The following is a 23,235-nucleotide window of genomic DNA, read 5'->3' on the forward strand; positions in this document are numbered from 1 at the left end:
CCACCCCAGTCCCACCTCCACCGCAGGCCGCCGAGGAAAGCAGCCGGGGCTGATAACTCCACCTCCCCAAGGAGCTGGCACCCAGATCCCCGTCTGGGTCTCTGCCGACTCATCTCTCAGTGCTGGTGAGACTTGTTAGCATTTCCCTTTAGGTGGGCGAAAATATCTGTTTACCCTGGGAGAGAGCAGTCTCCCCAGGCAAATCTCTAACTAGCTAAGTGGCTGTCCTGCCTCCGTGGCAGGGAAGACGCCCACTGTGACAAAGGAGCCACTCTGCAGGGAAACGTTTAAGTAGCACGTGTACCCAGAGCGCACCAACACAGATCGCCATCCACGGGGGCTGGGGACGCGGGGGTCGTGTCAGGGGGTCTGCCCCGCAGCCAGGACCAGCCCCTCTCAGCGAGGTAGGCGGGGCTTTGGGGGCACTGGACTCTAGGCCACCGAGGGGGGTGTGGAGAAGGCCTTGGTCGCCCCCAGTCCCAGGCGGGTCAACAGGGGACTCTCACGGGACCCTCTCCACATGCAGGGGATCCTTGAGGGGCAAACGCTAGAATGGACCATGGTATTAGGCCGGGGGGGAGGGGGGTTGGGCCCTGCCCGTTCATCCTGGGCACACGGGGCTCTTCACAGAGTGGGGGTGCACAGAGCTGGTGTGATCCCACAGCCGTAGCATGGAGTGGGGAGTGAGAGATAGTCCCCCACTCAACCTTTGCCCCCACCAATGTTGACCACAGGGTGGCTGGAGGGGCTCTGATCCTGGCTGGCTGGGCAGTGAGAGGTGGGCTCTTCTAGCTTGGAGATGATCTCAGGCAGAGGCTGCCGATTCCATTCACCCTGCAAGGAAAGGACCAGGAGGTAAACTGAGGCTGGAGGGGTGAGATGGGGCACCGCCTTCCCAGCCACTTTTCCCCGTGACCTCTTGGGCTCTTGCCCTCAAATTCACCTTATCCCAACCCAACTCACCTTCCTTCCCTCCGGTTGGAGTCACCCCCGTCCCCACCCCCCCGCCCCGACCGCCTGTCCCTCACTTCAACCGTCACCCAGATAAAGCAAAATCAGAGGCCCCGGGTGTAGGCTGAGTTTTTAGCCCCTCCTCTCCAACAAGGCTGCACCAGATGCCACGTTTTCCACCGCATGAGATGTCCACGCCGCGTCTCTCTCCCGAGCCAGCATCAACCCCGCCCTCGGTGCCGGGATTGTTTGATTCGGCAGTTAATCTGGCTCCGAAGGGCAGGAGATCTGCCTCCCAGACTTGCAGGCTCGCAGACCTTTCCACACCCCACCCTGCACCGGCCCGGCCTCCACCGGCTCGCTCTCTGCTCTCAGGAGTAAGTGAGATGCCCTTGGACCCCAGCGGGCCCCACACAAGGAGGCCCCACCAGCTTCAGACTGTTTGGCTTCTCGCCTGCCCCTCCCCCCTGCCCCTTATTTCTGGGCTCTGGGGGCGTTGCTGGTGCCCCACTCACACCACCAAGACAAGCCCCGGGGTGTGATGTCGCCTGGGAGAGGGCCATCAGGCCGATCAGCCTCCCCGCTGCAGGCCGTCTGTCCGTCTGGCCCGTCTGCACCACCGGGTTTCTCCAGCTGTTCGGAGGGAGCGCTTTTTGCCAGCTCCTTGGGGCGCAGCCCATCGCTCCCTCCCGGGGTCCTCGGCGGGGCCTGGGGCGCACAGGGGCAGTACCGGGGGACCTGCCGCCGGGCGGGGGTCGGAAGGTGTGAGGGTGTCGCCTCGGGCGGGTGGCCTGCTCCCTGCGGCTCCCCCGCCCCCCACGCACGCACCTGGAAGCGGACGGCCGAGGACTTGTTGCAGTGCATGGAGATGGGGGCGAAGCCATACAGGGCCCTGAGCACGTCTCGATTGAAGGAGTTCCAGGGAACCGCGGCAAACTGCTCAGGGACAGAGGCCTGGGGGCAGGTGCACACTTCCTCACCATTGAACCTGGTGGGGGGAGGGGGGAGAAGTGCGGTCGGGCCGATGGGGTGGCGGTGGGTGACTCCCCCCCGCCCCGACAGGTGGACTCAGGCCGCCTCCTCCCCGACCCTGCCGCCTCCACGCCAAGCGGGGGCCGGGAACGGCCGCTCCAGGGTTGGGCCCAGAGGGTTCCTCGGGCCAGTTCCGGGCTCAGCAGGACAAGAGGACGGGGATCTATCAGTGATGCCTGCCACGGGCCCCTCACAGGGCAGCACGTGCTCCCAGAACTCGGCCTGGATTGCTCACTCTTCCCCAGCTGCCTGACGGTGGGCCAGGGGGGGGTCCTCCGCCGCGCCTGGGGACGGAGACCCCAGGCAGGCACACGCCCGTGGAACTGTCACCTGTTCACCAGGTGGAAATACTCCCGCAGGAAACCCGGGTCCACGGTGCTTTTGCAGACCTCCAGCTGCGTCTGGGGGTAGTAGTGGACGTAGTTGACGCACATCTCCTCCAGGATACCAAAGCCCCCCTGCGAGACGGGGAGGAGGCCCGTCAGGACCGGTGCCTCGTGGGGCGCCACCACCGCCAGCTTCCGGGCCTGTTCACCGCCTTCGCTCGCTGGGGCACAGCACGGGTGGTGTTCCGAGTGAGCAAAGTCCCTGCCTTCTGGGGATTCCCTGTCTCCCTTGACGGGACAGACAGACAAGCAAGCCCGCCGGTGACCACGTCTCAGGTGGCCACGAGTGTCAGGAAGAAAAAGACCACGGGGTGAGGACACGGGGGTGTCAGCGCGCCCATTTTATGGATATGGAAACTGAGTCCCGGGGAAGGTAAGGGGCAAGGTCTGAGTGGACACGACCTCCCAACCTCGGCTGAGGAGGGGTCCCCTTGCCAGCGGGAGCCTGGGGACAGAGGACAGCGGGGAAGAACTCCCCTCGCACCGTGGAACCCGCACCGTCTACCGGCCGTTTCCAGAACTCGGCTCTGAGGCGGGGGATGGCGGCCTCCCAGGGCCACCCTGCGGCTTTGTCGTGTGGGAGGGGGCAGAGTGGGTTCTTCCGGCCGCCTCGGGCTTCAGGCCCCTGGCCCGGTCCCTGTTCTTGCAGCCCAGACCCCGGAGGAGCAGGAAGTAGGCGGCCGCGGGGAGCGGGACTGGAGGAGAGGCTCCGTGTGGCAGCGGTTCCACAAGAGAACGGCCAGCCCAGACCCCCGCAGGCCGCCCTGGCCACCTGTGCCGTGTCCTGGGCTCCGGGCCCCTTGTGCATGTTGATGCGGGCCTGGCTGGGGGTGCGGCGTGTGGCGGGCGGGGGCGTTTGGGGAAAGAGGGGCACTGCTCCTTGGCAGTAGAAACAAAGTCTGCACAGAGCCCAGCCGAAGGCCCGTCTCAGCCCCGTCCCGGTGAGGACGCCGCTCTCAGGGAGGTCAGTGCGTTCACACAGGAAATTTCCTGTGAGCTGATCTGCCTGGCTCCTGGGCGGCCCCCACCGGACGGTGTTACCTGTGTTGTTTTCCGGTTCCCCAGGGCCCCGGGGGCCCTGAGTTTATCGCCTGGCCTGGCCGCAGACAGGGAGGGTCACCTCTCTCGTTCGGTTCCAGAGCCCCCTCGCACGCCGCGCCCCGGGACGGCCAAAGAGAGTCCTGACCCCGGAAGGCTCTGCTCATGCGAGCCCTCCCTTCACCTTCGCCTCGGGATGGAAATCACATCCCAAAGCCCCTGTCTCTCCGGTGCGGGCCAGACAGTGAGTGCCTGCTGGGAGCCGTCAGCTGCCCTGCTCCTCGGTCCCTCTGGGGTGATGACAGTGACAGTTGAGAGGAGGGAGTGGGGCAGCTGGGGCCTCGGCTCGAAGAACTTGGCGTCTGAGACATCAGGGGTGCGCCTGGCCTGAACATCCTGGGACGGGACGCCAGTTGACCTCGAGGAGGCGGGTGGGGCAGTGACCAAGGCCCTCGCGGAAGTAACACTGGGTGGGGGTGGGCCTGGGGATCCCCTTCACTGCCCCGCCCTGGCCCGCGGCCCCGGCAGGCCCACCTGCGGAATGGGGAGATACTGTGGTCCTGCCAGGGGCCTGGCTCATCGTGCAAGAGCTCAGAGCTCCGTAGGGAGAGGCGGCCCCTGCGAGCTCGGCGGCCGGACCAGCCCTGCTGCCTGTGGGGCCGAGGGCCCTTGGCTGCTCCCCCAGCACTGTCTCCCCCTGGAACCTCCTCACAGGGTCCTGGGGAGGCTTAGAGGGTCCCTAAGCTCGGACAGGGTGAGCCGTGAGACCCAGCCCGCCGTGTGGAGAAAGCAGTCCCTGTTAGCAACTGTTGCTCTACGTACTGAGCCCCTCCTCGAGACAGAAGCAGCGGCTGTGGGGGTTCGGGCCAGGGCCGTGTGCCTGCCAAGGTCTCCTACTCCCCGAGTTTATGACCATGGACCCGGAGAAGCTGTCGCCCCAAATCCAGAGGGAGGGAGGGAGAGAGGGAGGGAGGAATCGTGCCTCAAGCGCATTGCGGGCACACGGCCGGTTATCAGCTGTGTGACCTCCGGCAAGCGTCTTCCCTCTCTGAGCCCCAGCTCTCACCTGTGAGAACACAGAGCCCCCTCCCTTGATGACCGGTGGGAAGAACAGCGACGTGCTACCCCTGGGTGCATCTCGGAAGAACCCCGAGGACGTGACGCTGGGGGCAAGACGCCCGTCAGGAAAGAGTGCGGATCACACGACTGCATTTACCTGAAGGCCCCGGGGTGGGCAAACCCACAGAGGCGGAAGGCAGGACGGGGGCTGGCGGGGCTGGCGGCTAAGGGGGCAGGGTTCTTTTTGCAAAGAGGACACGTTCTGACCTCGACGGCGCGGGTGGTTGCACGCAGCTGTGCCGAGCCCAAAAAGTCACAGGACGGCACACTCTACAGGGGCGAATTGTCTGGCATGTGAAATACGTCTCGATAAAGCCGCGAGTGGGGTGCCCTGGGGGGGGGGGCTGTAGCCCCAGGTCTGTTCCTCCGGGAGCCTCGAGGTTCTCGGGATGCTAACGGCGGTGGGGGGGGGGACCACGGTGACCAACAAGACAATTAGCAAAGCCGTGTTGGCCGGCGGTCAGTTTGCCAGGACAGCCCTGGTCGATGCCTGCCGAGCACGCGTGACTGTTAACAGCACCGGCTTCCGAACTCTACGGAGTGCGCTGGCCGGGTGACGGTGTCCGGGACCTGCGTACGGCCACCCACCACACAGCCAGCCCTGAAGACGGTGTCTCCTCCCGGGCCACCCACAGTGCAGCCCAAATGCATCCATCCACACCCTTGCCCGGCAGAGCCAACCCCACACCTGCACGGACTTGTCTTTGCCAAAAGGCCCCAAGCGGAATGGCGTGAAAATTAGTGTTTCTGCGGCCTGTTTATTTTTGCCCTCAACAGTCTGCAGGCTCGTCACCTAAGGTCCGGGGGTGTTCTCAGTCCTCGGGGGCCTTCCCCAGCCTCCCTCTGCCCGGGCACTCGGTCACCGTCCCCCGCCCCCACCTCCCCCCCTTCCCTACTCGACGAGGCCCCCCTGACCCCGGCCCCTGGGCCCTCCCTGTTCTGGGTTTTAGTGTTTATTCCAACTCTGCCTGTCTCCCTGGGTGATGGAGCTCCGCACAGACAGGGATCAGCCGCACGCCCGTCTCCCCGGCATCCGCACACAGGTGCTGATGCGTCTACTGCAGAGGCTCTCAAACTCAGGCAGGCGTCAGAGTAACTTGGGGGTGCTTCTTAAACCGGAGATGGCCACATGTCACCACCCAAATTCCGACTCAAGGTCTGGAGTGGAGCCTGTGAGTTTTTGCTTCTCCCGAGTTCCCAGGGGGGCCTGGCCGAGGGACCCCTACCCCGAGAACCTCCAGTTTACCGAATGAATGAGGGACGGCACCCCCTGCCCTCCGGCAACCTACGCTCTAGGTGATGAGTTAAGACTTGTCCTCCCGAAAGGGTAGGAAGCCCCGAAAGGGACCGCCCCCCCCCCCCGCCCTGCCCCGACCTCACACGTTCCGTGAGCAGGCAGCAGGGAAAAGTCAGCGCGACTTACCACGGTGGCCAGCTCCCTGTCTTCTGTGTTGTACGTACAGGAAGTGACGAGCACGTCCCCCTGGGGAGCCGAGCCAAGAGACGCTCATCAGCACCTGTGCGCTTGGGGGTAACAGGTGCACCGGGCTGCTCCCACGTTTGACCAAACCCCCACAGGAGGAGAGAAAGACACGAAGGCACGTGTCATGGTCCGCAGTCATCCATCAATTACTGAGGAACCTCAGGGTGGCCTCCGGGCCCCCCACACGTGAGGGTCAAAATCTGGGTGTTCCCAGGGACTGACTGCCCCTTGGCATTGGCTTCTGCGCCCCTCAGTACCCAGGTCACAGGCAGGCAGGACTGTTGTGCGGACCGGTTGCTCACGTCACAGCCCACGGGTGAACTGGGGCAAGCCCCGGCCTGAGCCCCGGCTCCCCTTCTGCATGATCAGGGGCCCCACCAGCGACCCCCATGCCTTTGTCTTTCCCTAAAGCTCAGGGCTTGTTGCTGGCTGATCAGGCATGTTGCCTGTGCCCCGGGCCCCCCGGGGCTGCCTGCGCCGGGCCCTCTGAGGCCTCGGTCACGTCCTGGTGGACCTCACCGTGGGATGGCCCCAGCCCCCGCCTCGCGTGGACGTGCTTCTAGAAGTCCTCACACGGCCCGTGCCGTCCTTTGTGCCTTTCTCTCCTCCTGTGGGGGGCACCCCCAGCCCTCCCCGCCTCCCCGTTCCTGACTGGGCACTCACCGGGCGCACGGACACCGTCTTCTTCAACATGCGGATCTCCTGGGTGGGCGGAGGGGAGAGTTCAGAGGGCTGCAGACCAGCTCCCAGCCACCTCTCCTCTGCAGCCCTCTGGGGCCGTGCTCCCAGCCCCTCGGGGGGAAGCCAGGACCGGTCAAGTGTGGCCTCCAGCCAGAAAGGGTTTAGCCCCAGAAGGTGGTATTCCGGGACGGACTTTAGCATCGTAAAGCCACATGCCAGAATTTGCCACCAGAGTCCCTCCCTTGGATTGAACCCCCAAAGGGGAGGGGCTGGCCGCTGTGAGCTCTCAGGTGTCTGGCCTGGCCCAGGATGAGGAACCCGACATGGGCATGCTCTGGTGGCCGTGGGAGACAGAAGGGGAAACAGGCCCCCAGCCCGGGCACCGAACGGGCCCCGCGGGGCGGGCGGCCCCTACCTGGAAGTGAGGGCTGTAGTGGTCGTCCCTGTTCACAATCTCCGTCTCTCGGCCGTCCCGGACCAGCACAGTGACCACCTTCCTCCCCGTCAGGTGTGTGTGGAGCTGGGAGGCGAAGATGTGGATCCCTGAGGGAGGCAGGGCCTGCAGGGCGGGGCGGAGCAGGGGGGGGCAGGGTCAGAGCCCGGCACGCGGGGGACCCTGCCACCTGCCCTCGTGCTGACCGCCGGCCCGGATCGCGGGCCGCGGGACAGCGACACCACCGAGCCCGCGTCCCCAGAACGTCTGCCCTGCCCAGCCTCGTCTTTCTCCCTGGACGGTTGAGTCCCCATCAGGAAACTCCGTAGGGAGGGAGCTGCCCGCAGAGCGGTGTCACGGTCACAGCCCTGGTCTTCCAAAGCAGCTGCCTGCGGGAGCCTGCAGAGGCTCGTCAGGGGGCGCAGCCGGCTTCCTTCGAGTCCCTGAAGGCCGCTGCGTCCACTTTTCATGCACTCAACAGACTTTAAGGGGAGCACCCAGCGGGCAGGGGGCCACCCGGGTGAGCACAGTGGGACCCCCCCCCCCCGGCTCGGCGGGCTCGGGTCCGGTGCTAGGCGGTCCCGTCCAGCGCCCGCCGGGCACCAGCATCAGCAGCTGCTCTGTGGCACGACCCACGGGAGACCTTCCCCTGCTTCACGGTCACGCTGTCTTCCGGCTGTGGCACTGACCGCCGTGGCACTGAGCGCGGAGGCCGTCGGCTGGCACTCAGAAGGGGCCTCCAGCCCTCACATCGAGACGCCTGCCCTCCCCGTTGAGGCGTGAGGGGCCTTCCCAGAGGAAGGACGCTCTCCCTGACGTCACGTGGACTTGGCTTCGACAGAACGTTTCCTCAAACGGTTACACGTGTGAAGCGTTTTCCCCACCCCCCGTCTCCCCGACGGCACCCCACCGTGCTCCGCTCTGCTCCGTCCACACTGTTGGCGGCTCGGGGGCTCCTGCGGCCGTGGCTCTGTCGCCGAGCGACCCCAGGCTGCGGAGATTTCTGCCCGTCGGCTGATTTCACCTCGTGCTTTCTCTCTTGCCCTCCACCTGCTGCTGTCCTGCCCTTGGCATCTTGGAAACTTCCGGCCCCCGCTCAATGACTTGAGGCTGGGAAGGCTTACGGCCACGCCTGTGACAACTGGGAGCCTCCGCTTGCTTGCGGGACCCTGGGTTTCTCTCCCCGCGGCCCCAGAGGCTGGTCGCTCGCCCGGGGGCCTGTGGTCTCGAACGCTATACTTTTTCTTGGCTTGTCCATCTGGACGAGGATCTGTCGACCACACCGGCCTTTCAGCTGCCGAATTTATGCCCCTCGGTGATGTGCTGAAGGAGAGACAGGACCAGACTCTGTGGAGACCCTTCAACAGGTTTTCCACATCGTGCGATTTTCCGAAAAAATGTACTATTTGAAGGGGAAGAGGGGCAAACTGAGTTTTTCTCTCCTGGTGGTAAAGTATCTGGAGGCTGGTCTGCATTCCCAGGAAGGACGCTCTCCCTAACGTCACGCAGACTTGGTTTCGACAGAACATTTCCCAAAACGCTGGCTAGAGGCATTCTCCAGAGGTCAGAGTGCCACGGGGCCACCTGCCCTGGTGCGTCCTCAGTGGGTCACGCCCCAGGCCCACGCCTGGGGCCGCAGAGCCTCTCCAGTGGCAGGAGGGATCACCGACGGGAGCTCTGGGGGTGCGGGCAAGAGCGCCAGATGCTGGTCTCAGAAAAGAAGAAACCGATCGAGGCTGATGGCGCGATCTCTCTTCGGCTCGGGGAGCCCACGCGGAGCACAAGTCCACGTGGAGAGCCAGCTCGCTGGGGAGACACGCGCACCCGATGCCACGTCGCAAAGCAGCCCGCTGCGGTGGCCACAGCTCTGCAGGTCAGACCCACGCGCGCCTCCACGCCGTGCACCCGCGGGGACTGCGGCCCCGGCCCCCGGCTCCTCGGCTGCAGGGCGTGGCAGTCAGCGCTTACCCAGCGGGGCGCTGTGGGAAGCCAACGGTGCGGCGGCATTCGCCACAGACAGAACACAGAAAAGAACCCCCGGCAACAAATCTAAGACGAGCCAACAGCCCGCTAGGAAAACAAAGTTGTGAGCAGATGTTCACAGGAAAGAACACGGCGGATGAGACGAATGAAAAGACCCTCACCGTCAAGCTCTACAAAGAGTCGGGGAAATTCACGCTCAACAGTGAAGCCTTCTTCCAAGTGACTGGGGAGATATTGAAAATATTGATAACGTGGCGGGGGTGGGGGGAACAGATACGCTTTCTGGAGGGCACTTGGTGAGATTTATTCAAATTCAAGCTCACGTCCTCTGGGCGGGGCATCTTCTGGGCTCTACCTGAGAAAACGTCTTCCTGGTGTGCAAGGACGTCCCAATAGCCTTCTTCTCTTGTGGTCGGTGAAAAGTCGGCAGGGGTCTGCACACGGGCGGCTAGGGGGCAGGTGGACACAGGCGGGGCCGGACGAGGCAGGGGAGCGCCGAGGGCGCAGAGCCTGGGAAGGCGCCGCCGCTCCTTTGGAAGCGAGGTCCCCACCGCCTGCTCCGGCTCTACGTGCCGACCCGCGCCCCACCCGCCCTCGCACGGCCCCGAGATCGGTGCCCCCTGGCCGCGGCGGTCTGGCCCTGGTGAGGTCCACAGTGGAACCACGCTGGGCGAGGGCATGTGGCCGCCAAAAGGCAAGTGAGTGGCAGGACACACGTCTCCTATTCGGTCTGTTTGCTTTTAGACAGCACATGTAAGGGCACGTCGCAATTTATAGTCTGGAAGGACACAAAGGAGCCGAAAACGGGGTGTCTGGGGGAGGGGGGAGGGGCGCTTTATCTGCAGTACCCATGGTTTAGCGGTGAACGCACGTCCCTCTTATTCTCGGAATGAGAGCCTAGTTTTCAGTGCGGTGCGAGGAAGCGCTGGCCGGCACGTGCTGTAGACCGGGTGGGATCCGCCGGTGGGACCCCAGCCGGGGGAACCAGGGCGAGGGAGGGTGAGGTGCCCGGCCCAGCCCCGCTTACCAGCTGGGTGCACTTGTCCGTGCAGTAGCCGGTGAGGACGAAGGCCGTCTCCCGCGGGGGGATGGCCATCACGGGCGAGTACACAAGCCCCAGCTCCATGATGCCCGCGTCGAAGCGACGTAGCGTGGCCGTGTAGTGCAGGCGGATGCCCGAGGAGTCGCGGCGGCCTGGCAGAAAGAGAGGTGCAGGGGAGCGGAAGGGCTCGCGGCTGCCCCTGCCGGTGGGCCCCGTGCTCTGGCTCCGGCAGCCCCCCCAGCCGCCCTCGGCCGCGCCCTGCACCTGCTCCCACACCTGTTTATGCCAGGCGTTGACGCGCTCTGTGCGACACCCACAACACCCAGAAAGGGCCGTTGTTTCTATGAAAACTAAGTTGATGCTTTGGAAAGACTTGATAAAGGCGGGTAACGAAAACCAAGCGATGCGTCAGTGGGGGGTGAGGCGCCCGCGAGATATCTAGAAAGCTCGCAACGCCTCAGGCGGCTTTGCAAATGCTCTGATGCTCTCCGCACCCCCCCCACATTCAGAGGCGTCTGCCCTGGAATCTGTGCAAATAGGAGGGTGGGGAACGGCGTCCGCCCCAGCCCGCCCCCCCCCCCCCACCCAGGAGCCTCCAGCCCCTGGCAAACGTGGGCGAGCGAGGGCGTCCGCGTGTTCTGGTCGACAAGAAGCAGCCTCCCACTTTACTCCTTTGGTTACCGCCCTGCAAGGTCAAGGCAGACCCAGGGCGTGCGCTGAGGGCATCGCCAAACAACGAGAGGGGGAGGGTGGGGCCCTGGAGCGGGGCGGGCGTTGGGCTCACGCACGATCCCGGGCTCCCCTTGGCCGACAGTGTGCTGTTGTCTCAGACAAGTCACCGTCCTTCTCTGGGCCTCTCTGGGCTCAAATTCAAGAGCCTCCTCCAAAGGAGAACTCAGGGCTTCTGCCCATCACTGTCCAGCCACACCGGCCCGTTCTTCTTGTGGTTTGCTAATTGCACCGTCCGCGAGGCTCCCCGGGCAGGCCTCCCGGCGGTCACATGAAACTGATGGTCAGGGGTCAGGGATGCTGGCAGCCACAGGCACAGCCACGCAACCACGTGGCCTCCAGGAGCCCCTGCTCTACCCCTGCCCGGAATCGGTCAGCCGAGGCCCCACATATGTCAGGGCAGAGCCCTGGGCCGGTCCCACGGGGGTGGGGGGGGGGAGATAAGGGGGCCAGACGTGGCTGCACCCCTCAGAACGTACTGCAGAGCTGGGACATGGGCAGAGGAGCCCATGTCACTGAAGAATCATCTGCCCCGATTTATAGATGAGGAAACTGAGCCTCGCAGCCCGAGCTGGAGACCTTGCCCAAGATCGCAGGTCGGGAGAGTGTCGGAGCGGGACCTGAGCCCGGAGCATTGCCAGAGGCCGCGGACTCACTGCTCATTCACCCCGAGGTGGGGCCAAGATCGCCCCCTCTTGCCTCTGCCTCCCCCTGCCCTCCTCCCGGCCCCCCCCCCTCCTCCACCCCATGCAATGTCCAAACTCAGCCTCTGTATCTCTGGGCTGGTTACATCAGAGGATAATAATAACAAGGGAGATGCCATTGGTTAAAATTCAGATGGGGATTAAATAATGAAATAATTGTGGCATTTTGATATTTATAGAAGAGCGGCCCATCTCCAGATTTGTGAAGTGACTGAGCGTCCTTATATTTGGCAAAGGATCCATAAATATAACCAGATAATCAGGAAGAGACAGACCTCCCTGACGCTTAAGGAGTTTTCAAAAATCCATTTGCTTTCAGGTTTTAAATGAGCAATAAATCCCATATCATGCTCAAGCCCGAGCCGACTTATGCCCTGCTCTGCGCACACTATAGATAATTCCGGGGTGGCAGAAAGCGTTAGTTATGCCACCAGGACGACGATCCCTGGCAGCCGCTGACGGAGCACACCCCGGTGCCCACGTCCAGCGGGGGCCGCAGGCCAGAGCTCAGCCAGCCTCGGGACAGCTGCATGATGGGGGGCGGGGTCCCCCCCCAGGGTCATGCAGCTGGAGAGGCACGGGCTGGGGCCCAGCCTGACGTTCCTGCTCTCATCTCTCAGACTATTCTGTTCCTCATGCACACAAATGAAAACAAGCATCCCTTCAAACAAAACCAAAAAAAAAAAAGACAGAGAGCTAGAAGAACAGGGCTACGGGGCCGTATGGGGCAGAAGGTGCCGGGGCAGCAGAGAGACGGAAACATTTCTATTTCTGATGAGGCGGCAACTGGCAGCGCCAGCCTAAACATCCACCCTGGTCGTCCGCCTGCAGGCACGGGGTGATCCAGCAGCCAGCGCTGCCCAGGGCAGACATCGCTGAAAAGCGACAGCACTGCCCTGCTGCGGCCCCGGCCAGCCTCGGGTGCCCTTCCAACGGGAGCCCCGTGCCTCTGCTGAGGGTCAGTTAGAGGAGCCCCCGTCACAGAACCGTGTGGATAGAAAGTCGCACAGGCTCACAGGCGTGCTCGGGCTCCAGCGTGCGGCTGCCGTGTTGGGCTTCAAGGAGCAGGGGGGAAGCTCACAGCCAGAAATGCCGCCCCCTCCCCCAAGCCAGGCACTCTTCCCTTGACCTGAAGATAGTCCTGGGGGCAGTGCCTTCAGCGGGCCGGCCGTCGCAGGGTGGGTGCTGGGCAGGGGCCACGCTGGCCCCGGAGTGGCCTGCCGTCCTGCCGGGTGGCCCTGTTCCGGCCCAGCCAGTTGTGGGGAGGGCAGAGGCATCGGGCCTGGATGCTGGAGGCCACCCGTTGTGGGGGGGGGGGGACAGTTAGGGACAAGAGACAGCTACTGGTCTGACGGCCTCAGAGAAGTGGGACTTCCAGGGAAACCGGGGACAGTGCTCTGGCCCGGGACCTCTCCTCACTGAGTTTGAGCCTATCGGCCCCACTACAGAGCGAGGACGGGGTGTGGGGAGGAGGGCGGGCCGCTGGACCGAACCAGTACCTAAGTGATTCCTTACAGCTCTGGAGTCCGCCCCACCTTGGCGGTTCAGGTGTGGGTCCAGCCACTGGAGGATACGTGGCTGAGGCCGCCCACGGTCCAGACCCAGACCTCCTGGCCCCTCTTGGCCACTTTGCGTCCCTGGTGGGGGTCCCTTCACCCTTCACCTCTGGGCCTTAATTTCCTCATCCGCAAATGGGCAAGAAACCTCTGCCTGCCTTTCCCAGAGGGTGGTTCTGGCAGTGGGTGCGTTCGAGAAAGATGGGGGTGCCGAGCCCCCACTGCGTGGGGTGCAGCGATCAGCCAGCCAGCCGGGGCCCCGTCCCGGGGAGCGCTCTGCCGTCACGGGAGAGGAGCAGAGAGAAAGGCCTGAGAGGCTGCCATGCCTCGATGGGGCGTCCGAGGAGGCTGGACCTCGGAGAGTGGGGTCACCCCAAGCCCCTCCCAGACTGCAGCTGGCTGAGTCCCGGCACAGGGACTCCCCGAGTCCAGGGAGCACAGGGGTAGGAACGCACGCTCAGAGATCCGTACCTTGGATCTTCAGCGGGTTGTGGTAGTGAACTTCCAGACGGAGAAATCTGGAGGACCCGGCGCCCCCAAAGGCAAGGCCTGCTTCCTCCGGGTAGTAAAAGGCCTGCAGGGTGGGGGAAGGAGGAGTGCCAGGCGGTTTGGGCACCGCAGCCCAGACAGGCAGACCGGCGTCTCACGAGGGGCTCCCAGACGCGGGTCGGGGCAAACCCACCCACCCGTTGGGGCCTGAGCTGCGGCGTGGGGTGTCGGTGAGGCAGCAGGATCAGAACGAGGCTCTCCCGCTGACGGGCGGCTCATTACCAGCCCGCCCGGATGGCCCTATTCAACTCGGGGTCAGGAGTAGAGGGAGCCGGCGCCCCACGGCGAGCCTACCCCCACCCCCGGGCCCTGCGCTCGGCCCTGCCGCGCCCCCTGCGTCGGCGGCGGGAGCGGCTGGCGGAAGCCCCTCGGTGCAGCCCGTGGAGGCCGCCGGCCAGGACCGCCCTGTGCACAACCCCACATCCAGTGGGGAAATGAGATCGATACCCACAAAGTGCCCACGCTCACGTTGTGCACTTTCGTAGAAGAGCCTTCCGGGCCCGAGAGCAGTGGGGGCACCGCCGGGCCTGGGGCTGACTCGGGGCGGGGGCCTCTCTGGTGGCCTCGCCAGCACCCTCTGGAGCCGCTCAGACGGAGAGGCCGGGGCACACAGGCGCGGGACCCCAAGGAGCGCAGAGGAGGCCGGGAGAGGGGGGCGGGGGCACGCACCTTGGCACCCAGGGCCCAGGCGGCCAGCACGTGGCGGCAGTAATTGAGGCGTCCGGGCTTCATCTTGGAATCGCAGGGCCCGCTGAACTGGGGGAAGGTCTCAAACTGGGCGGCGCACTGGAAGACCTCCATGTGGTGCACCAGGGCCTCGTTGCCCTTGGTGACGATGGGCTCGTACTGGGGCGGGGGGTGGGGGGGGGAGGACACTGAGCCCGGGGCGGCGGATGCCGGCCTGCTCACCCCCTGGTGGGGGCTCAGCTCCCCCCATGGCCCCTGCTTGCCCATCTGTAAAATGGAAGGGCTAAGGGAGGAGCTTCTGGGGCCCAGGGTTTTGAAGGTGGGGCCACCGACCCGAAGCCAGTCAGAATCTTCCAGAAGCCCACAAAGACCTCCAGAGTGAAGGGAATAAGGACCCTGGCCGACCATTTCCTGATAAGGTGGGGACAGGAAGGCAGCTGTCCTGGGCAAGGACACAGAGACTGCCCTGAGGGCTAAGCCTGAGCCCAGGCGGACCCGGCCGGCCACCCCTGTGGGTCTTTGCTCACTCCCGCAACCTCTCTGGGCTGTGCTTTCTCTGCTGGAAACAGTGGTGACAAAATACTACTGGGGAGAAGAGCGAGCCCCCCCCCTCCCCTCCCGCAGGGCCAGGAAAATAGGTGACAATCAGCCACTAACAGCCGCTATCCTCGGGTATATCTCTGGGTGGGTGTTTAGAGCAACTGAGGTCTGAATTGAGCTGCTTTTTTGTGAGGGGGATGTGACCTGATAGACAGACAGAATCAGTGTCCTTTGGTCCCGCCTAGGAAGTCGGGCCACAGGGGCCCGGGGAGGGTGGGCTGTGAGCAAGGGGACAGGATGACAGGGTGACGGGGGGGCAGGAAGTTCAGACCGTGCCCCAGGTTCAGGCGGGAAGAGGACATCGGGTTCAAGCTGAGCCGCGGACAGCTTTCCAGCACAGGGACGTCTCTGCACGCCCCTCCGAAGCCCCAGGTGGAAAGCAGAGCTGGGACGAGGCCCTGGGGCCCGGGCCGCCCGCCATGTGCCCTCCGCCCCCCCCCACCCCCACCCCCAGGTACCATGACGATGTGGTGCCGGGAGAAGCCGTCTGGAAGCTCAGTGATGTGGCACCAGTATGTGGTCGGCTGGTCGGGGATCAGGACGTCCGGGGTGCGGATCTCCATGGTGTGCGTGTCCACGGGCAAGGCCGGGATGGGGATACTGGGCTTTAACAGCTGTACCCTCTGCAGCCCCGTCTGCAGCCCCGAGGTGTTGATGGCCTCCAGCGTCCGGAACGGCTCCTCCAGGACCCCGTATACCAGGTGGACGGTGCCATCCTGCAGCCAAGACACCCAGACGCCCCAGAGCTGGGCTCCTTGGCACCCGGGGCCGGCCTGGCCCCTGCCCGCCTCACCTGGCGGGTGACACGCCCGGTTCGTGTCTCTGCGAGGCAGGGGTGTCTTTGAGGCTCCCCAAGGACCCGGCCGAGCCAGGCTGATCACCCCACAGCCCGCAGCCTGCACCAGGCATCACACTTCTCCTTTCCAAATACGTTCTGGCCGCGTCCTCTCGGCATCGGTTCAGCTAGCCGCTGCTGGGCCGGACCAGCCGGCCCACCTCAGACATCTGTCCCCTCCACCGCCCCCAGGGTCACCGGGGACAAGCTGTGGGTCATCACCTCCGGTCCCGTGAACAGCTCAGCGTGAGGAGTCAGCGCCCCCACGAAGAGACACAGACCAGCTCGAGGCTTTGCCACAGAAACAGCGGACTTGGAGAGCCGTGCCGTCCCGCTGGTCCTGGACAGTGCAGACGCGGGAAGCTCCAGGCAGCACCGTGCCAGAGGTCACAGACAGACCCCGGGAGGCAGGAGGAGTCTGGGCTTGACCTCCTCCCACCAGCTGCCACGAACGCAGGCCTGTCGCCACACGTGGCCTTCCGGGGTCTTCTGGGCGCCGGTGGGTGTTTTTGTGGGTTTGTATTCCTGACGGGTGGCCCGTTTGCTCTCTGAGTTTGCAGCCACCGAAACCTGGGGCCCCTGTGAGCTGCTCTCGCCAAAGAGCGTATCAGAGCTCCGGGCGGGAGGCCCCCCAACACCCAGCCCCGAAGCTCTGAGCTGAGTGCACGCGCACATCAGATGACACCCTGCAAAGTGCTTGGACAGGGTCCGCCCGTCCTTGTGTCGTCCGTGGGGAAGGCGGGTCAGGAGCGTGAGGACCCCGTGACCTGCTGGAAGGACACGGAGGGCCCAGCTCTGTCCCACCATGCCGTGGGGCCCTGGGCAACTCCTTCCCCTGCCTGGCCTCAGTTTCCTTGTCTGGCACACAGACAGCCGGTCACTGCCGTAACGTAAAGTTTACACAAGGTGACCGAGGTCAAAGGGCGCTGGGGAAAATTCAAAGAATTTTGTCTTCAAGGCCAAGCGGGGTTGCTTTTCTGCTGTGGGTGTGTTGGAGCCGCATGAGAAGCCTATGGTGTTTCTGGACCCACCGTGGCTCTGAGCTCCTGGGCAGAGCTGGTGGGGTCTTAGAGGCCAGCCTGCTCTCTCCCCTCCCCCACACTTCACACACAGGTAAACCGAGGACGTCTGGGGGAGGGAGGGACCGGCCCCAAGCCTCACAGCCCGTTGGCAACAGGGCAGGTTGGGAAACCAGGTCTCCTGGGCTCTTTCCAGAATTCCACCTGAAGGTGATGGGCCAGGAGGAGAGAAAGGCAGGAGTAAGATCGTTCTGGTCCCACTTTGAGAGGCTTGGGGGCAGGACCCGCATCTACAACCCTGTTGGCTGGGTGTCAGCCAGGAATACTTCCTGAAGGGGTCAGAGGCTGATAACAGCGCTGGTCTCTTGTCCCCTCCCAGCCGCCTCGGAGATCCTTCCCTGGCTTTCTCTCTGCACGCTGCCCCAGGATGCGGGAATGCTCCACGATCTCCCGAGCACGTGGGGCCACCACCTACCTCAATGAGGTAATCCTTGGGGTCACAGGTGTCAAAGGGCCTCTTGAAGATCAGGCTCAGGCCTTCCGGGGTTCTCCGCGCCCTCAGCAGCTGGTAATCCTGCCGGGAATCCAGGTGGATCTGTCCCCTCTGGTCACTCCAGGCGTCCTGCAGAGACAAGGACCGACCCTGAACACAAGGGGCTGAGCGGGAGGGCCAGAGCTCAAGGTTGGTTGCCCACAGTATGGATCCCGGGGGTCCTCCTGGGTCTGGCGGGGGGGTGACTCCCACTTTGTGCGTCTGCCTAGAGATAGCAGAGTCATACTCCAATCCCACTCACTTCCTCTGCGCCTTGAAGCAGGGCTCTCAAATCCAGCCGGGACTCGGGGCGGCTGGTTAAGGACAGGGAGGTCTCCCCGCGGACCTCTGAGACCCCAGGGGACGGGGAGAGGGGGGATGAAGACTCGGGCCTCGGACACCCCAGTGCAGCGTGACGGTGTGCCCGCAGAAGCCATCCCAAGCCAGAGTCTCAAACCTCTGGGTACACCCAGGAATCTATTGCTAAGAAGGCACCATGATTGGTGATGGGTGTCTGGGACACATACCGCTCCCCCCTACCCGTCTGCAGAGGGAGGGGCACGACAGCACGTGGAGACTGGGTCAGATGGGGGAGGCGAGGAAGAAACCCGCCACGGGGGTTCAGGTGGCTCTCTCCTCCCGTGCCCTCCCTGACCTCACGCACCCCTGAGAGCGAGCACCCCTTCACTCACTGTGCCCCAGGCTTCTCACTCCCCTCGCCCAGCCCTGACCTTGCCTGGAGAGAGTAAACTGAGGCCCAGGGAGGAAATAGGCCTGCGGCATTTTGCCCGGGCGTTAGTGGGTGGCTGATCTGACCGAGCCCTGCCCTCCCCTCCCCGCACCTGCTTCCTGTGCACCTGACTCTCGGGTCTAGTCTTGCAGGCCAGTGCCGGGAAAGCAGTCACCTACAGAGGATGCTTGGAGGGAGGGAAGAGCCCGCCCCACCGGCCAAAGGCCTCTGTTCGCATTCGGGAACACCACGAGCCCTTGGCCTTGGGATTTTGTTTTTAACCAACTGTGTCCCCAAACATGTTTGCTCCATTTCCTTGAGAAGAAAAAGAAACCTGCAGAGAATTTTGCAACACTTCCCCTAGAGAAAAGCCCCACAGTGAAGTTCCTGCTAAGAGACACTACTAATTTGCAGGCCTAATTTAAAAAGCAGAGGCAGAAAGTTAGTGTATGAGAGTTCAGCTGGAAATCTAGAATGTATTTGTTGAACATACGGCTAACGGAGGAAAAACAAGTCTGGCATTTGTTTGCACAGGAGTTTGTTGTGCAAATTAATCTTGCAGTGTGCGGGGGGGGGGGTGCACCGAGGCTCTCTTGGCAGCTGGCATCGCTGCCCCTCAAGGAGCTCTCGCGCTCCTGATCGGGGGGGGCCCGGCTACTCCCGTGCAGAGCTGGGGTGCCCCAGGTCTTTCTTGGCCGTGACCCCCTCCCCGGGGCCACCGAGCATCCTTAGGGCGAGCAGACAGAGCAGCCCAGCAAACCGGATCTGGGCCCCAACCGGGCAACTGCACCCCATTCTGCCTGGGCGGCCCCTGCAGGTTCCCCCACTTAAACGGATTAAGAAAAACCCTCTGCTCACAGATAAAGACCTTAAAAAAAAAGTTGCGGGGGGGGGGCGCCTGGGTGGCGCAGTCGGTTAAGCGTCCGACTTCAGCCAGGTCACGATCTCACGGTCTGTGAGTTCGAGCCCCGCGTCGGGCTCTGGGCTGATGGCTCAGAGCCTGGAGCCTGTTTCCGATCCTGTGTCTCCCTCTCTCTCTGCCCCTCCCCCGTTCATGTTCTGTCTCTCTCTGTCTCAAACATAAATGAAGGTTAAAAAAAAATTAAAAAAAAAAAAAAAGTTGCGGGGGACACTTGGGTGGCTCAGTCGCTTGAGCGTCTGACTTCGGCTCCGGTCACGATCTCACGGTCCGTGGGTTCGAGCCCCGCGTCGGGCTCTGTGCGGAGGGCTCGGAGCCCGGAGCCCGCTTCTGATTCTGTGTCTCCCTCTCTCTCTGACTCCACCCTGCTCACGCTCTGTCTCCATCTCTGCTCCTCCCCTATTCGTGCTCTGTCTCTGTCTGTCTCTGTCTCTCTCTCAAAAACAAATAAACATTAAAAAAAAAGTTAAAACAAAGAAGTTAGACCCTCCTGTGTCTGTTTTTGTGGAGAGAGGTGGGTTTCATCCCCAGAGAGGCCCGTCTGGGGCCGAGGGTGGCAGGCCAGGGGCTGCCTCCGGGCACCTTCACCTCCCTGGAGCTTGTTGAGGTCCCCACAGCCCCTCCATCTCCGGTCTGAAGGGAAACTTCCTCCTTCCTCTACAGTTCACGGTAAAAAATACGGGTACATTTGGAGGCGCGGAGTCAAGAGCACCTCCTATTTTGGGTCAGCTCGGTGGGTTTGTACCACACCTGGGCGGGGGGGGCGGCGTCCACACCTGCTCACTGCGCCCTCATGTGCGAGCTAGGTCTGTGGGTGCTTCCTGCTGTGCTTGGCCACGTGCAGCCACCAGGCCCACAGGGTGTGCTGGGGGGGGGGTTGGTGCCGGTGGGGGACGCAGGCCCCACCCTCATCGGTGGGGGGCAGCGGATGCCTTCATCTGCTTGGCGCGCGAGTGGCCGGTGCACAGGCGTGCTGGCGCGCCGCGTCCTGTGTGGGGATGTGCGGTCAGAGACCTCAAGGGCGTCCCGTTTTGTCCTCGGATCGGAATCCCCGAGATGCCCGAGCTTGGGGCGTGGACTTGGCTAAGGTCAGAGTAAACAGGAAGGCAGAGGAGGGAGAGCTTCCTTTGCTGGGTTGAGAGAGGGGGTGAGTGCAGGGTGAAGGCCGGGCGGGGGCTGGGTGAGGACAAGGTCAGGCGCGCTGGGGTGCGGCACGACTTACCCCAAAGTAGGTGCTGTCTCCGTCGGTCCAGAGCACCACCAGGTCAGCATTTTCCAACTCGCCGCGGTCCGACATCCCAAACAGGACCCCGGCCTTGAGCTCCTGCACCAGGAGTTGGAAGTGGACCGTCTTCTGCGCGTAGCTAACATTCCAGGAAAGCTCCAGGGACCCCTCGGGATCCAAGGGCACTCGGTAGGGGAAGGGGTTCTCGGGGGGGGCCGAGCTCTGCAGTGTGGCCACCAAGATGACCAGGAAGATGGCCACCACCGTGCCATACATGGACGCTGCCTCTCTCGTGCTGGGGCTGGGGACCTGCATGGCCGGGCGAGCTCGGCCGCCCCACTGGGACTTTTATGTCCCGGCCCTCCAGGGGGTGGGCCCAAGCTGCCCCGGTAATCGCATTTGTCTGGTAGGGAATTCAATTGTCCCGGTGGCCCTCCCACCAGCCTGTGCCCCGGGGCACACCCTTGCGTCCCTGTCCCTCGCTCTCCTAATCGGCACTAATGACACATGGACATCATCAGCGGGAATTGAAGCCGACTGGCTGATTTCGCTCTGTCTGTATCGTCTCTGCAGAGCCGTCTGGAGAGCGGCCCCTCCCTGCAGCCAGAAGGCCTCCCAGACGCCGTCAGCCCGGCACCGGGCCGGCCACCGGGCGGGCTGTCTGGTCCTGTCCCCGAGCCACACGCAGCATGGGCCCCAGGCCGCCCCATCCATGGATGGGCAGACTGAGGCCCCAGGGGCTTATTTCCAGGGTGACCGGTGAGTAGGTAAGACTGCCGCTGGGGCCTCGGCCCGGTGAGCCGTTTCCACGATGCTGGAGGGTGGACCAACTGCAAACTAAAAATAAAAGACGGTCCCCACATAGTCCCTGTGTTTAGACACTCTCTCCATGGCCTGCTGTTCCCACTTTTGTCTCCTGTCTATTTCCTCACAGGCTCCAGCTGGTGCCACGGCTGCTCCAGCAGGAGTGGGTGTACTGCTGGGGGGGTGGGGCCAGATGGCACGGGGTGCATCGCCGGGGGACAGACTTTGCAGAAAAAGGTGCACATGACGGGCCTGCCTCCCTGCCACCAAAGTTCCCAGAGCTATGACGTCCCTTAGCTTTGAGTGGACCCTGCCTGAACTTGAACCCTTCCACACCTGCTGGCCCATAGCACTGTTTCTCCCACACCTACCACAGGGCCTTTGCACAGATCCATTGGGGCTCACAGCCCTGGTGCTGCCCCCCAAGTCACCCCCGTCCTTCTCTGTGCAGAGTGCATTGACTCTAGTCGGGCCGCCACCTCCAGAAAGTTCTCCGTGACTGCCCTGAATTCGGTCCGTCTCCCCCCAGGCACACGACTCGCTCTCACTCTCCCTCCCTCCATTCCTTCGCCCCCCTCCTCCTCTTCCTCCCCTTTCCGGAGACACCGAGAGCCCAACCGCAGGAACACCGGGACGTCACCAGCTGGCACCCAGCTTTCAGTCCTCAGGTGTCTGCAGAGGCAGGCCTCTGGTTGTGAACGCTGCTCCTTCGGAAGGAATGACTGTGTCTGCCTGAAGATGGAACTGAGGGAACATTCCAGCCCTCACGGGACCCTGGCGGTGGTGCTTTCTGCCCCGGCCAGCCAAACCAGACAGGGGAAAGACTGCTGGAAGCCAAGCTGTCCAACCAGCCTGATGGCAGGGCCCGGGTGGTGGACGGATGGGGACTGCACGGCGGCTCACTGAAAGCGAAGTTTTTTGCATTCCCGCTTTTATGTAATTTGACCTTAGCGTTGGTCAGGGCAGCCCCCCTACCAATGAAAGTACCTGGGGACTTGTCGGTTGGGGAATTGCCCACGACGGGCCCCCCGGGAAAAGAACCGCTGGGGAAAGAAAGAAGAGTCCGCAGGGAAATTACACAGCCCTACATCCAGCCCTTACCACCCCCTATAAAGACTCCTCTGCCTAGAGGAAGGGTAGCCCCATATATTTCCCAGCCAGGGAGGGGGACAAATGGGTTCGAAATCCCCGCTCTGGCAACAAAGGAATGTATCTATGGATACAAGTGACTCCGACCCCTAGGCCCACTTGGCCCCCAGGAGGCATTCCAGATTATGATTGGACCTGGCGGGTTAAGGTACAGAATGGTTCATTAGTTCCTAGGTATACATTGTCTCTCTGGGAGCGCATAAGGCGTGGGTTCCCGGGGCCCTCTGGGCTCCCTCCGGCACCCCAGACCAAAGCGAATACTTTTGTTCCTTATACAGCAAATGGTTCAAAGGAACAATTAAGAAGTCATGTCGCTGTAAATGTTCCACTTGAGGTGTTGAGAGCTAGACGACCTTTCATGAAAATAGCGAAGCAAATGCCTTATAGACAAACGTAGACACATAACGAAAGCAGTATGAAGGAATTAATCAAGAAGCGAAAAGGCAGGAGGGAGTGTTACAAAGAAATAACCATGAGGTGCCTGAACGGGCGATTTCGCAAAGGAACGTTTTTTAGAATCAGGTGACGCCGAGAAACATAGATGAGGCACGCTACAAGGAAATTGCTAGCAAACATAATGCCACGTTTGCCACGATAAAGCGGCCGTCTGACACGCTGCTGTCCTCTGTGTCCCCCACGGGGCCCAGGCGCAGGAGGCAGAGTGAAAGATAAAGGGTTGCTGAGCGAGTGAGACACGAGTGGGGGTGATGGCACAGGCCCTCCCTCCAGGGCTTGGGGAAAGCCCAGAGAGGTCACAGACACGGAGCGCGAGGGAGAAGTCGGAGTCCAGGGAGGCCCCTCGGCCTGGGGCGGCCGGCAAGCTTCCTGGAGGCTGGGGAGGGTCTCCAGTAGGACCTGGAAGGACCGCGTGCCGGGGGGTCGGGGGCACTGGGGGGGGTGTGGCTAGCTACGGGACTAGTCCCAGAGGCTCTGGGCAAAGCAGCCCGGCACAGAAGACAGGCGGGCCCAGGCGGGGGTCGGGGGGCCGGGGGTGGAGACCAGGCTCCGAAGGCCTCACCTGAGAGGGAACGGCCCTCATTCTCCAAATT

General features: G+C 63.2%; 1 protein-coding gene and 1 long non-coding RNA gene across 2 annotated transcripts; one reads left to right on the plus strand and one right to left on the minus strand.

Moving 5' to 3' along the window:
* Positions 1-274: 274 nt before the first annotated feature.
* Positions 275-21,051, minus strand: DBH (dopamine beta-hydroxylase). The gene is made up of 12 exons (XM_003996036.6): positions 20,231-21,051; positions 17,303-17,449; positions 15,432-15,689; positions 14,356-14,532; positions 13,609-13,711; positions 10,134-10,300; positions 7,106-7,249; positions 6,673-6,711; positions 5,950-6,009; positions 2,314-2,441; positions 1,780-1,939; positions 275-834 (listed from the first exon to the last, which is right to left on the minus strand). The coding sequence occupies exons 1-12, from the start codon at positions 20,546-20,548 to the stop codon at positions 703-705; spliced, it is 1,833 nt and encodes a 610-aa protein (XP_003996085.3). The 5' UTR covers positions 20,549-21,051; the 3' UTR covers positions 275-702.
* On the plus strand, positions 2,435-9,488 carry LOC123381600. Its single transcript, XR_006588813.1, has 2 exons — positions 2,435-5,698; positions 5,990-9,488. It is a non-coding gene; the product is annotated as an uncharacterized LOC123381600 (long non-coding RNA).
* Positions 21,052-23,235: the final 2,184 nt, after the last annotated feature.

Source organism: Felis catus, chromosome D4, assembly GCF_018350175.1.
Source record: "Felis catus isolate Fca126 chromosome D4, F.catus_Fca126_mat1.0, whole genome shotgun sequence".
Lineage (NCBI taxonomy): Eukaryota > Metazoa > Chordata > Mammalia > Carnivora > Felidae > Felis > Felis catus.